This window comes from Moschus berezovskii, chromosome 23 (assembly GCF_049115385.1).
Source record: "Moschus berezovskii isolate FMDL1 chromosome 23, NW_MosBer_1.0, whole genome shotgun sequence".
Classification (NCBI taxonomy): Eukaryota; Metazoa; Chordata; class Mammalia; order Artiodactyla; family Moschidae; genus Moschus; species Moschus berezovskii.
In genome coordinates, this window is record NC_142482.1 from 47,839,363 (window position 1) to 47,855,840 (window position 16,478).

A 16,478-nucleotide genomic window follows, 5' to 3' on the forward strand; every position below is an offset into this window, starting at 1 on the left:
TCAAAAAATGTGCATTTTCATGTTGAAACTGCAAACTATTTTGAGCTATTATTCTACATGGTATCTGACAGATTCACTCTGTTTCCTTCAAAAATTTAAAATAGCCCATAGTTCTCCTTTGAGTTCACTACAGCACCTTGGGATGCCTGGGGTCAGGCGAGCCTTAAGAAAATCATTTACTTCCCTTCTTTTTTCTTCCTTCTCTACCTTTCCCCTTTCCTACATTTTTTCCCTATGCTTATTTCATAATGCTAAAGCCTCTTGAAGCTTCATTTGTAACTCTAGTTCTTTCTCCATGACATCGTACATTTTACACTGAAATATGCAACCTGGAGTGAAGTCAATGGAAAAGCCTATGTTTTGACTGAACGACATATGGAAATCTGATGTTTAGACACATTTTCCCAGCAACAAAGCAAAGTTTTCACCAAAGGATTTTTACATTATCTTATTGACAGTCTCACACTTGGTGCATCAGGCAAGACAGAAAGAAAAAGAGAGGGAGAGGGACGAAGGAAGAGCAAACAAACTTGCATGATACCTCTTTTAAAAGTGCATCAAGTACCACGCACATTCTTGGAGCAGGACGACACAGAGGGCAAGGCTGGGCTCCCACAGAACCCAGGCATCCACACGGCCAGTCCTAGATGCCCATCTACTGCTTCAGGTCAAGGTCACATGGAAGATGGAGTCAAGGGAGGAGGAAGAGCATACGGCCCAGGAGCATAGGCTTTGGAGCCAAGGTCCTGCCTCTACAACTTAATGGTTCTGTGTCCTGTGCAACTTACTTAATCTTGTGGGCTTCAGGTGTTTTATTCCCCCCCTCAGCAAAATGAGAATAACAATACCTATCTCAGGGCTGTGTTTTCAGGAGGAACACTTGTAAAGTCGACACCATTTCATCTGATGCTTTTAAAGCCTAGATGGTTCATGATTATCAGTATTATTATGATCAAAACAGGGCTAGTCATGACGAGAGACAACAGAGACGAGATCGGCTGAAGGACGTCAAAGGTGCAGAAACAGTGGGGAGAATGGCAGGGTGCACGTCAACAAGTGGACACATACAGAGCTCTCAACGACTGCTGACGGGAATGGAAGTTGGTACAACCCTTGCAAAACACCATTTGGCGGTGTGCACAAATGCAGTGCCACTTCTTGATTTAAGTTCACACAAATGCGTATATATGTGGACCCAAACATACATTCATAGCATCATTATTCCAATAGCCAATATATCAGAAACAACTCAAAAGTAGGATGGATAATTACAATGGGGTACATTCATCCAATGGACTTGTATTCAGCAAGCAAAGTGCATGAAGGACTGCCACACACAACCACACACAACTCACATGCAATGTTGAGTAAAAGAAGGCAGACACACAAAACAGCACACGCCACGTGATTCCATTTATATGAAATTCATGGACATGCAGACCAATCTATGATGTTAGAAATAAGGACCGCAAGCTTTTGGGGGACAGAGCTAGTGACTGGGAAGGTGCCCGGGCAGCCTGCTGTCTCCAGTGTCAGAGGTGACGCTTTTCTTCTGCCCTCTACAGTGTGACTCTAGGCTTTCAGTGGTATTTCCATGTCTGCAAGGTTTTCATTAAGTCAGTACTATGCTGGAACCCACTGTTTATTAATAAAGAAATGATTGCATGTATCTCAAAAAGGAAGCACCCAGCAGGCTCCCTCCCATACTCTGCTAACTCTTCTCCCTCTTCCTGCTGATGGATCAGGACGATCCTAAGTGGCCGAGTCACTGCAGGGCTCCCAGAGGGTCAAGAGCAGATCCTTGCATTTTAAATGTGATCTCTTCTTAGAACCACATATCAGGTTTGGGAGGTATGTACTGAAGTCTTTGATTTTTTTTTTTTTTTTAAACTCAATGACTGATGACATAATTTGAACTTAGATTCCTTAAAGACACAAATGAGGTTGAAACATTTTGGGATAAAAACACAAGCTGAAGAGGGTAGGGATTTAAAATGAAAACTGTCCTGTAACCACAGGGTGCCTGATGTTCCTATGACTGCACAATCCAAATAAATTATTTAAATTCTGATAGTCATAAGACTTGTTCATTATACCAACTGCTTTTATTGTGATGGAAATAACTTCATTTAGTGAATGCCAATGACATTAGGTAGAAATAAACAGTTGATGTAAATAGATTAAAAAAAAAAAAGCCAGAAAAGAGGCAGAGCTTGTTTTAGACAAATCCAGTTTTTGAAAGTTTGTGGGTTATTAAAGAAGGGGGTGATTCCACAGATTTTTCAAAATGTTGCCACGATCCTTTAATTGGCAGGCTCTTCCTGTGCATTCCAAAAGGACTGAAGTTCCCAAAACAGGTTTCCATATAAACTGTTCCGTAACACATCTGCTGTGGAAAATAAAAGCTTTGTAATATTGGGGCCCCAAACAATGCATAAAGAGAAAGATAAGATTTTAAAATGTTTATTGGAAATGGAAAATTCTTCCTGCATGAGGAAGAGGTAACCAGACCCACCATACAAACAGGTTCTGACTTGAAGACTGGTGATTTAAAGAAAATGCAACCACTTGCATTTTTTTTTTTTTGCTAAAAATAAACCCAAGGGCATTTAATTGAAAAGATATGCTATGGCAGCTGTTATTAGATTTTAGGTCAAATAACCAATGGGTCCAACTCAATGTGAGACAGGGAAACCTCATTAAAGGGTGTGGCTGAAGAGCCGTTAGTGAGGCCAGTATAAATCATTGCCCTTTGAGAACTGATGTGGTTGCTCTCCTTTTCTTTGAAGATTTGAATCAGAAATTTATTCTTCTTCACAGATGCTTCAGCTGGTTGTGTTTTAATTATAGACCTTGACCACAAGCGCAACAAGAAGAGCGAACAGAGCCAGGCCCACAGATGTCTTCACTGCAGAGTCCCGGTGGAGTCTTTGCAATAGCAGCACCATTCGGGAACTGGCCGACTCGCGTTGATTTGCAGCTGAGGTGTGGGATACTGAATTCAGGTGATTCCCAAGCCTATTTCTGAATTCCTATGGAGAGAGAAACAGAGGAAAGCAAAAGGTTTTAAAGACAAAGACAAAGAAAAAAGCACTGATAATTATATCAAATTCAGCAAAAGATTCCTAGAAGGAACGAATTTTTTTAATTGAAATATAACTTGACATATAACATTGTATTAGTTTCAGCTGTTCAAGGTAAGGATTCAACATTTGTATAGACTGAAATGAGTACCACAGTAGGTCTTGTTCCAGCACAGTTACAAAATTCTTCCCTAGGGAAGATTACTTTTAAAGATCTATTCTCTAGAACTTCCAAATATACAATGTGGAATTGTTAACTATAGTCACCATGCCATACCTTACATCCCCGGGATGTATTTCTCACTGAGAGTTTGCATCTTCTGACTCTCTCCACCCATGTCATCCACCTGCCATGCCCCTGTCTCTGACAACCACCGATTGGGTCTCTGCTTCTATACAATCAGTTTTGTTATTTTAGATGCCATGTCTTTCCCTGATGCATTTCACTTAGCATAATGCCCTCAAGGTTCATTCATGCTGTTGTGAATGCCAAGACTTCCTTCTTTTTTATACCTGAGTAATATTCCATTGCATACATATGCCACATCTTCCCTGTCCATTCATCCATTGATAGACATTTGGGGTGCTTCATGCCCATGTCTTGGCTACTGTAAAAAACACTGCAATGAACATGGGAATGCAGGTATCTTTCTGAGTTAGTGTTTTTGTTTCCTTTGGTCTAACACTCCAAAGTAGAATTGCTGGATCAAACCACAGTCCTATTTTTAATTTTTGAGGAAACTCCACACTGGTTTCCAGAGTGGCTGTACCAATTTACATTTCCACCAACAATGCATGAGGGTTCCTCTTTCTCCACATGCTCACCAGCATTTGTTAGTGCTAATCTCTTTTGATAATAGCCATTCTAACAGGTACGAGGTGATATCTCATTGTGCTTTTAATTTTCATTTCCCTGATGATTAATGCTGACGAGCATCTTTTCACACACCTGTTGGCCATCTGTATGTCTTCTTTGGTAAACGGTCTACAGTATTCAGATGCTCTGCTCATTTAAAAAAATCACGTTTCTTTTTTGGTATTGAGCTACGTGAGTTCTTTATATGTTTGAGGTATCAACCCCCCCATCAGATATCAAATACACATTCTGCAAATATTCTCTCCCATTCAGTTGGTTGCCTTTTCCTTTTGTTGATGGCCTCCTTTGCACTGCAGAAGCGTTCTAGTCTGATGTAAGAAGAAGTTATCATTTACTCCTTCACCACAGCTGCATTCAAACACCCACCACAGGTCAGGGCCAAGTCAGGTATAAGCAACCGTTCCTTTCCTTTAAGGGTCAGACCAAGTTCATAAATTTCCAGGTTATACTCAAACTATATGGGAGAGACAAAGAGTGTTTACGGAGAATCAAGGCAGAATTCCTGAAGGGTAGAACTGATGTGGAGTTGCATCACAAAGGAACTTAACTTTCAGGGATATGACTGTATCTACTTAGGAAAAGAATAACGACAAAGGAAAAACCACAGGAGGCGATTTTATTCAGCAAACACACTGGCTGTAGGAGGGCTGCTCCTGACCCTGAGGGGGTACCTGAAGGGGTCTGGGTGGCCAGAGTGATCCACCCCACATGCAGCCCTTCCATTGACCCTGGGTGCCATATAACCCTCTGGGTGACCCTCTGGGTACCAGACTTGGAAAGACAGGGAAACCCAGCTCGGCAGGGACACGAGGAGCCAGGAGATGTGACAGTGAGAATTCTGAGGTGGTGTCTGTTCCCTCAGGCATCTCTGCAGGTGTGGGGAGGATGAGGGCCCCTGGCCACTCTCAGGGTGGTTCTAGGGTTTCAGAGTGTGGTTCTGATTCCATGATATAAGATTTCCACCTGACGCACAGGCCTTAGAATCAGTGCCTCCCTTGCTGAAACCTGAATAACATTTTGAGAGATGGAGGTGGGGATGGGGAAGGAGAATACTGGGTGGAAGGTCGCCTAGTTCATCTCTGGGCTCTTGGAACCCCCACAGCTGCAAACACAGAGCAGGTACGCAGCAAGTGTTCAGAAATGAATGGATGGATGGGTGGATATGAGGATGTATTGCAGATGAGATCGAGCTGCTCAAAAACAGGCTAGCCATGTCTCTGGTGACCAGTGGGTACAACTGTACACGGGTCATGAGTTGTCGCCTCTGGCAATTAAGCCATCACTTTCTAAGCTTAGCTTTACAAGACCAGAACGAAGAGGCTGATTAATTTCTCCTAGGCCTGTGGCCTTTGACCTCTTTAAGTCACAGATGGCTCTGAGAAGTCAGTGAGGACTACAGACTGGGACCCCAGAAAAATGTGGAGGCGTCTGTGCACATACACACACAGCCTGGCTCACACCGGCAGATATAACTTCAGGAGGTTCAGATCCAGATACCGTGGGGCCTGATGCTTTCTCTCAAAAAAATCAATTCAAAACTAGGTACAGGCCCTTGGAATGGCCCCCTCGAGTTCCTGAGTCTTAAGCTCTACTGGCTTCAGGAAGGATCTACCCCAACCCTCAGCTCTGAATGCTGGACCTTGGTTCTGTGCCTGCAATTCCAGAAGCTGCCACTAGGAGATCACTGGTGTTGGACCAAGGGTCAGGCTGCCGGGGGGCGGTGGGGGCAGGACTAAGTCAGTCTCCAAGCTTTCATCATGTGTGTATGCTTAGTCACTCGGTTGTGTCCAACTCTTTATGACCCCGTGGACTGTAGCCGCCAGGCTCCTCTGTCCATGGGGTTCAGGCAAGAACACTGGAGTGGGCTGCCATTTCCTCTTCCAGGGGATCATCCCCACCCAAGGATCAAATCCACATCTCTTATATCCCCTGTGTTGGCAGTGGATTCTTTACCACTGAGCCACCTGTCTGGTTGGTTTTATGAAGATCCCCTGGAGAAGGGTAGGCTACCGACTCCAGTATTCTCGGGCTTCCCTTGTGGCTCAGCTGGTAAAGAATCCGTCTGTAAGGTGGGAGGCCTGGGTTGGGAAATCCCCAGGAGAAGGGAAAGGCTACCCACCCCAGTATTCTGGGCCCTGGAGAATTCCATGGACTGTATAGTCCATGGGGTCACAAAGAGTTGGACACGACTGAGCGAATTTCACTTTGTAACACCTTCTGCTTCACAAAGCTACAAGAATAGGTAAAGTACTTGTGCTCCGAGTCTGAAAAAAAATCCCTTTGACTGTTAACAAGAGTTTCATAAAAATTTTTCCTCTGCTCCTTCCTACTCATTTGCCATAAAATTTTGCTCAAAATATAAAGGGTACCTATTAAACTACTATTGTACATTATCTGGGGCTGGGTTTGCCTCAGTCATTCCTCCTCAGGCACTGATGTTTTTTTTCCTCTCCCATGCAAACACTGAACACATTTGAACATAACTGACCCATCTGGTGCCAGCACTCTCCTGTCCTGGAGGGACAGGCTGTATCACAGGAGTGTATGGAAGTTCAGTGGCATCCCTCCACAGCCACAAGAAGCCCCCTGACCTGCCACTCTCCCTGAGATCAATGTGAGCCTGACAACAGGGCAGCAGAGAGAAAATGCAGCCTGTCTTTACCCACTGTGCTTCCATTATCATCTCTGCTCAGTCTTATCTGACCCTTTGCGTCCCCATGGACTGTAGCCCGTCATACTTCTCTGTCCATGGAATTCTCCAGGCAAGAATACTGGAGTGGGTTGCCATTCCCTTCTCCAGGGGATCTTCCTGACCCAGGGATCAAACCCAGGTCTCCCGCATTGCAGGCGGATTCTTTAGCATCTGAGCCTCCAGGTCTTCACTCTGTACCAATTCATGATTTGATTAAAAGAGTCTGATGATGTGTTAAATATGATTGAAAAAAAGCTTCTCAGATGACAGAGTAATTGGTAGACAATTACAATGTAGCTTTGTACATTTCAATTGTCAACTACCACTGGGATACTGAAGGAAAAGTAATTGGAAATAAAGGAAATACAAGGACTTTCTCATAAAGTCCAAGTTCCTCTAACATGCAAACGCACAACTATTGCAGTTTTCACAGTCAGAAGCAGCATTCACGGTTAGAAAATAATGTATATAATGTTTCCATGCTGTAATGGAAAAAAGTGCTTGTAGGGGAAGTGATGATAAATAACCAGTAGCAAGATGAAATTTAAACATACACATGTGCATAGAATAATGCACATAACTGACTTCACAGAAGAAAAACCTGGCATAGTCAATAGTTCTGGAAAGTAAACAGAAGGCTTGAACCTTCCATACACCTCTTAAACATTTTCAGAGTTATTAACTTTTGAAATTCAAGACACACTTATATCTCTCAAGCTATAATACAACAAATTCAATAAATTTTATTATTTGCTATAACCAAACATCAACGCTCAGATTTATAATTCTTAAGAAGTCAAATTCCATTTAGAAGTGCCTTTACAAAACAGAAACAAAGCAGGATATGACCTTTGTTTAGTCAAAAAGATTCAAGTATTTATCTAGTCATAGTAGATTAAGGACATATTGAAAAGGTGTTAACTTTAATTAACATGATCTTTCCTCCTTGTAAATCTCATTGTTTCACTGATTAATTTCTAAACATACTTACATCCAAATTCCTAAACATATTCTACGATTTTCAAAGGTGTAGCTTATCAAATCCTATTAAAGTAATAAATCTATTAGAACAGAACCTTGAATATACACTAAATAAAAAAAATCCTAGAAACCAAAACAATTTTGATGTTCAGAAACTTCAGGAAATAGATAACACTTTGCTCCAATATCTAATATTGTTGTGGTGCTATTTTCAAGGAAACTAAAAAGGAAGGGACTAAGTCACAGTCAACTCCAACTTCCTTCTCCTTTTCACCAAAAACATTTATAAAGTGAGACATGGCTGCAGAATCAGAGGCATAAGGATCCAGCAAGACAGGCAGAAGGTAAGCTCTGTGTATAAACACTAAGGAGAAGACTCAGTGTTTCTGTAACGTTCCCCAAGTGTCCGGCACATGTTTTTATTCTCCATGCCATCTCTCCTTTAATTCTCCCAACTACTCAGTGAAGAAGCTAACATGAGTTTCTCCCAACTTCAAGTACCTGTCCAGTTTATAGAGTAGGTGGAAATGGGGAAGGAGGGGAGAGGCATGGCTTTAGTCATATTACATCTAGCTTGAGTAGTTACACATCAGAGATACAATGCACTGCGAACAAATGAGAAAAATCAAGGCACTGCTTGATTGTTAAAACAACCGCCAGTATCAAGATTCCTACCAAACTGACTTTGTCCACTTCACAGGAAGGTAATGGTGTTATTCTGTATTTCCCTACAGAATGCCCTTCCAGGAAAACCAGCCTCAGGTCAGGTGACTTCACACGACCTGTCTCGGGGCTCTGAGCCACTCTGAGACTCAGTAAATGTGACCGGTGGATGGTATGTCATTGGGTTTTCTCTGCACGGGCGACACACACACATCCCTAATCTGCTCACATTAGAACATGTTGCAAAATGTGTTTTAATGAGTAACAGTTGGTCTGGTTCTGCTCAAACAAAAGACATTCCTGTAAGAGAGCTGCCACCTGTCTCCCCATCTTGCAGTGCAGCTTCTAAGTGAATTCTTGAGCCCCTGCACGTGGATGCACCTGGCATTCCACGTGCCAGTTCCCCTTCTGGGACGAACAGACAACCTTGTCCCTGCGTTCGTGTCATTATCTGATGCCAGGACAGACAGGGGATTACAGAGGTCAAGGTACCTTTCTCCACTATTCTTCGAGACATTTCTCTAATTGGGAGCATATTAATATCACGTCACTAAGAGGGTTCATTATCTCCAAACCACACATGGTAGCATTTTCTAGTGCTTGTAGTCTCCAGAAAGAATGCTACACATACAGTCCATTCGTGTTACAGGCACATCATCATGTAAGAGGATCAACAAATGAAACCTGGAATCTATTATACCTGTTCATTTATTCTGGGAGAAAACTGACATTGGAAAACCTCTGTTGCAATTACAAGATGACAGCACAGTACTATCAGCCTTTGGGTGCCACTCTGGGGCGTGAGCAATTCTAAATCAGTCGTTATTCATGTGTCATTTCCCCTCCCCCTTACCTCGAATGTGTACTTGCTATCAGATCATTAAAACTGCAAAGAAAATGTTTTCAACTGGACCACATACACACTTAAAAAACTCACCATGATCTTAGTTTTTTTCATCTTATTTTGGTGATCGAGTAAACACACGGCTTTGCTAATAAGGCCAAACATAAATTATTAAACTATCTACCAGAGGATCAAATGCATTTCAGATTCTATCCTGAATAATTCTGGCTTGACGTCCACCGAAGGAACAGATCTGATGTGCCCCTGTGTGGTCTCGGTGACCCCCCTTGTTAGGGGCCCAACCTTCTGACTTGAGCTGCGCCAAGTGAAAGAAAGATACATAATCATATCAAAAACCAAAGCTCGGCATCTGCCCATCACCTAATTATTTCCTGTAAGGTTGGATTTCATCCTACTCAAGAGATCTGAAAACAACTCTTAAGCTCTGAACTTCATTTAACAAATTCAAAATATTTCTTATGTGTAAATTTTCTCATGGCCCAGAGGCACTGTTACAGCTTGCAGTGGAAGCTAACAGGGAGGAAGGAAAAATCGTTTGATATCTTATAACTCAAGATAAATTAGAGTTCAGAATCTTTTTTTAACTGAGCCTGAACATATGGCCTACACAGAAAATCTATCGAAACCAAATATGTGATCAATGCAAGGAAACTGTCTTAAAATATACATTATGCACTGCAGTACACTATTGGAAAAGAAACTCAAGATCTCCTAATTGTGAAAAGCTTGCTTAGAATACAAAATTATCCTCATGGCAGAAAATTATCTCTATCATAACTGCATTTTATCCCTAAAATATAAACTTCACTCAAACATCCCTAATGCACACTGCTGAGAGAATCCCGGTAAGAAGGGATGAACGAAGGTGACTGCTCAACCCTCCACTGTGGGCTTCTATCTGCATGCTTTCATCTTATTTGACCTTCTTAACCTCAGCACCAAATGTCCATTCAAATAAACCTACACTTTCCAATTTTCAACTTCTTACACTTACCAAAATAAGGAGCAGAGTAGGGTAAAGAGTCAGATTCAAAATTAATAGTACAGTTCTTTCTTCTGCTTACTAAATATCAGCCACAGAAGTATATACACACCCACACACACACCCACTCCAAGAGGCTTGCTTAGAACTGTGAAGCCAGGGATTTCAACGTTCATGAGAGTAGCAGAAATCAGAACTCATCTATTCCAAATTATTGGCTGGAAATAAGCAAGCTGCTCCTCAGGTGTGGTAAAGTTAAAGAAAAAGAAGGGATGAAATGGGTCAAAATGCTTTGCTGACAATTAAATCCTTTTGATAATCTCTTAAACCACAACCGAAACCATCCTCCTCCTTACATGGAGGAAACTGTGAACTGGGATGCAGATGAACATAAGAATTGAGTGCCTTAATCTTTAATCAGTCCAACTCAAAATAATTACTCTTAAGGATTTTGTCCAAATAGGTCACCATGAGAGTGTTTTGGCAGATGTTTGGGTTTTAAACAATAAGAACAACAAAAAAATGGGTGACGTTACCTGCTGTCACAATCAACCCTGTCATCCTCAGTATTATCCTCAGTACCACAGGATATATGGTTTTAGAATCAATGAAGTAAGGGATAGCCTAACAGCACAAATATATTCATTCATTCAAGAGACACTGAGGGAGCAGGCACTATTTCAGACATTAAGGCCAAAGGAGTGAGCAAAGCAGAACAGCTCAGTTCTCATGGATGGGACTCTGGTTGTATTAGCTGGAGACAAACACATAAATATTTGCTATGTCTGATGGTAAGATGGACCATCAAGGAAAACAGAGTAAGGACAGCGGGTACTAGGTATGACTGAAGGTGGGGGTAACTATTTCACAGAGGGCTCCTCAGGAAGCCTCGTGGATAAGGTGGTATTTCAGCAGAGACCTGAACGGAGGAGATGACAGACACGTCACATGGCATCTAAGAGAAGCATGTTCCATGCGGAGAGACAAGCAAGTGGAAAGGCCCTCTGGAGGGAGCAAACCCAGTGTGTTCACATCCAAGGAGCAGCATGAGCCAGTGACTGGCTCAGAGGGTTTGATGGGGAAGAGGTCGATGATAAGGTAGAGAGACCAGCAGAGTGTGCAAAGCACTAGGCCTTGGAGGTCACTACAGGGCCTTTGGCTTCCATTCTGAGTGTCATGGGAAACCCTAGACTTTAAAAAAAAATTTTTTTTTACTGTGATGAGATACATATAACATAAAAATTACCATTTGAATCATTTTTAAGTGTACAGATCAGTGACAGTTATGATTGCCATGTTGTACAACCATCCCTACTATCTCTAAAACTTTTTCATCACTCCAAACAGAAACCCTACAACCATTAAGAAACAACTCTCGTACCCATAACCTCTGGCAACATCTAATCTACTTTCTGGCTCTACAGAAAGAGGCTCTGCTTATTTCAGATCTTGTATATAAGTGGAACCATGTAATATTTGTTTTTTTTGTATGCCTGACAGGTCACTTAGCATGTTTTCAAGGTTCATCCTTGTGGTAGCAAGTATCAGAACTTCATTTCTTTTTATGGCTGAACAAAATTCCATTGCATGTATATATCAACATATCAAACACATTCTGTTTAAATCCATTTATTTGTTGACGGACACTTGGATTGTTTCCAGCTTTTGATTATAGTGAATAATGCTGCTATGAACACTGGTATACAATGCAATTGGCATACAAACAGAACAAGTATCTATTTGAATGCCTGCTTTTAATTCTGTTGGGTACATAAGTTAGGTCATGGAATCCTACATGGTTTTGAGCACAAGAGAGACATGATCTGACTTTTATAGAGGGGAAAAACAGGGAGACCAATTAGGCAGATTGTTTGTGTTTATTATCAGATTATACAGTACAGAGCATGGAAAATCACCTCCTACAAGAATTTTTTTTTTTTTTAAAGCCTGTAGCAAGTAACACTATCCTACACCATGGATGCTTTTTGACAGTTCAGAGGAACTGACATCATCTGAAGGAGAGCAGAAAAGAAACAGTGCTCCAAGCCAACGAAAAGGGGAAACTTAGAAACACCATCACAAAGTATTTATTTTAGGGAACTATACTTTAAAAAACGCTGTTGTGGTTATAAACATTACTGAAAAGACCAATGACCACCTCTTCTTCTCACGGTATATATGTCACGGATGTGATGTTAGCATCTCAGTTAACCAGGCCCAAATAAATCTTCAGTGATCATCAGCACGCCACCAATTTTGTACCATGTAGTCATGGATCACTTCCTCCGTGCCAGTACCACTGGGTGCCTCCCATGAATTATCTCATTTCATTGCCAGAATTACTCTATTGAATAGACTCTAATACCCTCAATTTATAGAAAAGGAAACATACCTTGACATGGTAACTAACCAGCCAATGATCACACAGTTATCAGGGACAGACCCCAAATCCCAAATCTATGTAGAAAGATAACAAAGTTTACGTGCTTGAGGGATATACTAGTCTTTCAGTGTGGCTATCTGCATGAAAGAATCCCCAGGAGCCAGAGGCCTCCGGAAGGAAAATGCTGACCTCGATTATGTAAATCTCCAGTGGTTTTTGGCTTTTATTTTTTTGTCCTTTGGACTTCCTTCTCAAGTGGTGGCAAATTTGAAAGTTACCAGATCTTACTTTTATAGGTTGACTTTCTACCAGATAACTGTTGACTTGACACATGGCTTGTACATTTGTTTCTCAGTAGTTTCATACAATGGCACCGGGGAGTTTGAGGGACAGGAGAGAATTTCTTTCTCTGAAGCCCTTTAAATTTAAAATGTGGCAAACTATGGTACAAAACAGAAGGTATTCATGGTTCTATTATTTTAGGCACAACTCAAAGTTAGTACTCTGAACATGACAGGAGAAATAGGCTGAAAATTGATGGTTAGAAGCATGCCTGGCTCTAAGGTACTCATCGTTACAGTTTCCGTGAAAAGAATTTAAATTTGCAAGATTATTATCAATTTAAAAAGAGGCTTTTGCAATCTGCTTATCAAGATGTCAAATGACTTCAAAGAGCAGGTTGGGTAGCTTCACTGTGAATTTCTTTTTTTTAGCCTTTGAAGAATATACTAATGTCCTAAGTTGAAGGAACTGAAGATTATCAACCTATCATGCACCGTTAACCTCCCTGCCTCTGGTCAAGAAACCCTCCCTCCTACGATGCGTATCAGTGAGAGTCAAGCTCATTCAAGGAACGTGTACAGAGCACCAGCTCTGAGTTAGGCGCTGTGCTATGACCCAAAGCTGGTGGTAAATGGAGCAGATGGGGTGGCCCTGCTCCTGTGAACTTGGCTCACACAGGCAACTTTCACCATTACACTGGTGCTCAAAAACCTTCCAACGTGCATGGCAGAAACTTCCAGTACTCCCTCATATCTTATTCATACAGAAGTGTGTATCTCCTAAACTCTAGGCCATATGAATGATTCTGGCCAAAGGATATAAATAGAAATACCCTATGCCCCTCCTGTGCTGAGGCAGTGAAGAGTTGGTTCTCAAGGCAGTCGACCTGGGTCCCTGAGTGCCTGTGTGGAGCAGACAAGCCCTGATTCGAGATCAACTAATAAAATGGTACTAGATGTGTTGCAGTGAAGAGTAGGAAATAAACCTTTCCTGTGTTAAGCCTGAGATTTCAGGGTTAATGTGTTACTGCAGTATCACAGACTAATACATGTACTTTACTGTATTGGGTTGGCCAGAAAGTTCATTCAGGTTTTCCTGTCACATCTTATGAAAAACCCAAATGAGCTGTTTAGTTAACTCAGTGTAACATGCTGCTGCTGTTGTTGTTTGGTCATAAGTCATGTCTGACTCTTTTTTTGACCCCATGTACTGTAGCCTGCCAGGCTCCTCTGTCCATGGGACTTCCCAGGCAAAAAATGGAGTGGGTTGCCATTTCCTTCTTTGCAGGATCTTCCCAAACCGGGGATCAAATCTGTGTCTCCTGCATTGGCAGCTGGATTCTTTACCACTGAGCCACCTGGTAAACCCAATATAATCTGCTGCTGCTGCTGCTAAGTCACTTCAGTCGTGTCTGACTCTGTGCGACCCCATAGACGGAAGCCCACCAGGCTCTCCCGTCCCTGGGATTCTCCAGGCAAGAACACTGGAGTGGGTTGCCATTTCCTGCTCCAATGTATGAAAGTGAAAAGTGAAAGTGAAGTTGCTCAGTCGTGTCTGACTCTTAGCGACCCCGTGGACTACAGCCCACCAGGCTTCTCCGTCCATGGGATTTTCCAGGCAAGAGTACTGGAGTGGCTTGCCATTGCCTTCTCCGATATAATCTGCTGCTGCTGCTAAGTCACCTCAGTCATGTCCGACTCTGTGTGACCCCATAGATGGAAGCCCACCAGGCTCCCCCATCCCTGGGATTCTCCAGGCAAGAACACTGGAGTGGGTTGCCATTTCCTTCTCCAATCCATAAAAGTGAAACGTGAAAGTGAAGTCGCTCAGTCGTGTCCAACCCTTAGCGACCTCATGGACTGCAGCCCCCCAGGCTCCTCCATCCATGGGATTTTCCAGGCAAGAGTATTGGAGTGGCTTGCCATTGCCTTCTCCGGATATAATCTGCTACTTCACTTCAAAGCCCAGAGGCCCACTCTTTACAATGAACATTACTATACACTTGCGCCCAGCTGCCCATGGCTATTTACAGATGCCCAAAGAAAGCCAAATGCATTCCTGCTCACTCTGTCATTGACTTATGTTCCTCTGGCATTGAGAAGAATCTTTTCCTTCACTTGCATGATTAGGTCCTTCTTATCTTCAGTCCAGGCTTCCCTGGTGGCTCAGATGGTAAAGCGTCTGCCTGCAGTGCGGTCCCCCAGAGAAGGAAAAGGCAACCCACTCCAGTACTCTTGCCTGGAAAATTCCATGGACTGAGGAGCCTGGTAAGCTACAGTCCACTGGGTCACAAAGAGTCGGACACGACTGAGCGACTTCACTTCACTTATCTTCAGTCCAGTCCTAATCCTATCAGACCATGACACCCTCTGCAGTGGGAACTGTGTGAATACCCTCACCACACTAGTGCTCTCCACACTGTAAATTCCACCTCACTGACACAGATTCCAGGAAACACGTTCCACCTTCCCATCTTCCTCTGTCCTTCTGGTACAAATCTGAGGCCCTGGTTCCACACTCAGATGCAACAGGTCTGAGACCTGGATTGTGAAGCAAGCTGCATGGGTAAGTAGACAGGGGCTTGGGGCTTCTGTCTTGCTGGGGCAAGCAGGGCAGAGGCAACATCTCTTTCCAGCAGCTTCTATGTGGTTTGGGTCTTATTTCTGGAAAACTTGGCAAAGAGTCTCCTCTGCAGCCCTGCTAATTATTCTGTGAACTGCTCAGTATCCCTTTTTAGACCCCTTTCTGTTTAACTGCTTTCTGTTGGCTTTCGAGAACCCTAATCCATATTTTCGCTGATCCCTCAACTCTATAAAGGTCTCCCATCTTCCAATTTCTTATGATCTGATGTCATCTCATTTATCACCTTATATATTACAGATTTCGCTTAAAAAGAACCTGTCTTCCTTTCCCAACTTCACTTCCATCTCCTTGAGGGCAAGGATCACACCTTAGACTTCTGACCCCAAGCAGTGACTGGAATAATGCTGAACCTACTTTACAGACTGATCGGAGGACCACTTAATTTATCATCCAAATGAGGACCCCTCAAAGAATGAAAAAAGGGCACTATTATTAATTATACCAGGACAGCTGGTGTAAACCAGGACCGTCCCAGACAAACTGAGACATGATCATCCTCGGTACTGCTCACTGATGCCTGAGTAAAAAGCTTAAGACTTTTGAAAGGAAAGGAACATAGTCCAAATGAGAGTACCAAAGAGCAGTCCTGGACACCTTAGATTTGGGGAGAATCACCTATAAAACTTTCATCACCAGAGCAATGATGTCACCTTGGGTAGCCAGTGCACACCCACAGGACCCTTTCTCTCATTCCAATCCCTCCCAACAAGGGTCACAACAGAACAGCAGTGTTACCAGAAGAACATCTAGACTAAAATCTCAAAGGCTAAGACCATATTTATTACTTCTAACTCCAGTATGTAGTCCAGGGCTGGGATAATATGTTCAATAAGTGCTAAGACATATCCTAAGAGGCCAGGCATTACCTGTGGGTTGAACGTGTGAGTCACTCAGGCTCGGGGGCCTCATCCTTTTCTCTAGCCCTGAGCCCTCCTTGCTCTGGGAGTCTGCCCCCGCCTTTGCCTCAAGCCCCTTGCCCGTGCTTCCCTGCGTGTGGGCAAAGGATGCAGAGGACCCAGTCCCACCC

The 16,478-nt window shown here is 42.8% G+C and overlaps 1 protein-coding gene across 5 annotated transcripts in view; it reads right to left on the reverse strand.

The window, feature by feature from the left end:
* Nucleotides 1-2,092: 2,092 nt before the first annotated feature.
* CDKAL1 (CDKAL1 threonylcarbamoyladenosine tRNA methylthiotransferase) overlaps nt 2,093-16,478 on the reverse strand; it is a 599,197-nt gene continuing 584,811 nt past the window's right edge. For all 5 annotated transcript variants that reach the window (XM_088831304.1, XM_055407287.2, XM_088831305.1 and 2 more), the window contains one exon: nt 2,093-3,032. In XM_088831304.1, the coding sequence (XP_088687430.1) occupies nt 2,841-3,032 (192 nt within the window). In that variant the 3' untranslated portion in view covers nt 2,093-2,840. The remainder of the gene's footprint in view (nt 3,033-16,478) is intronic.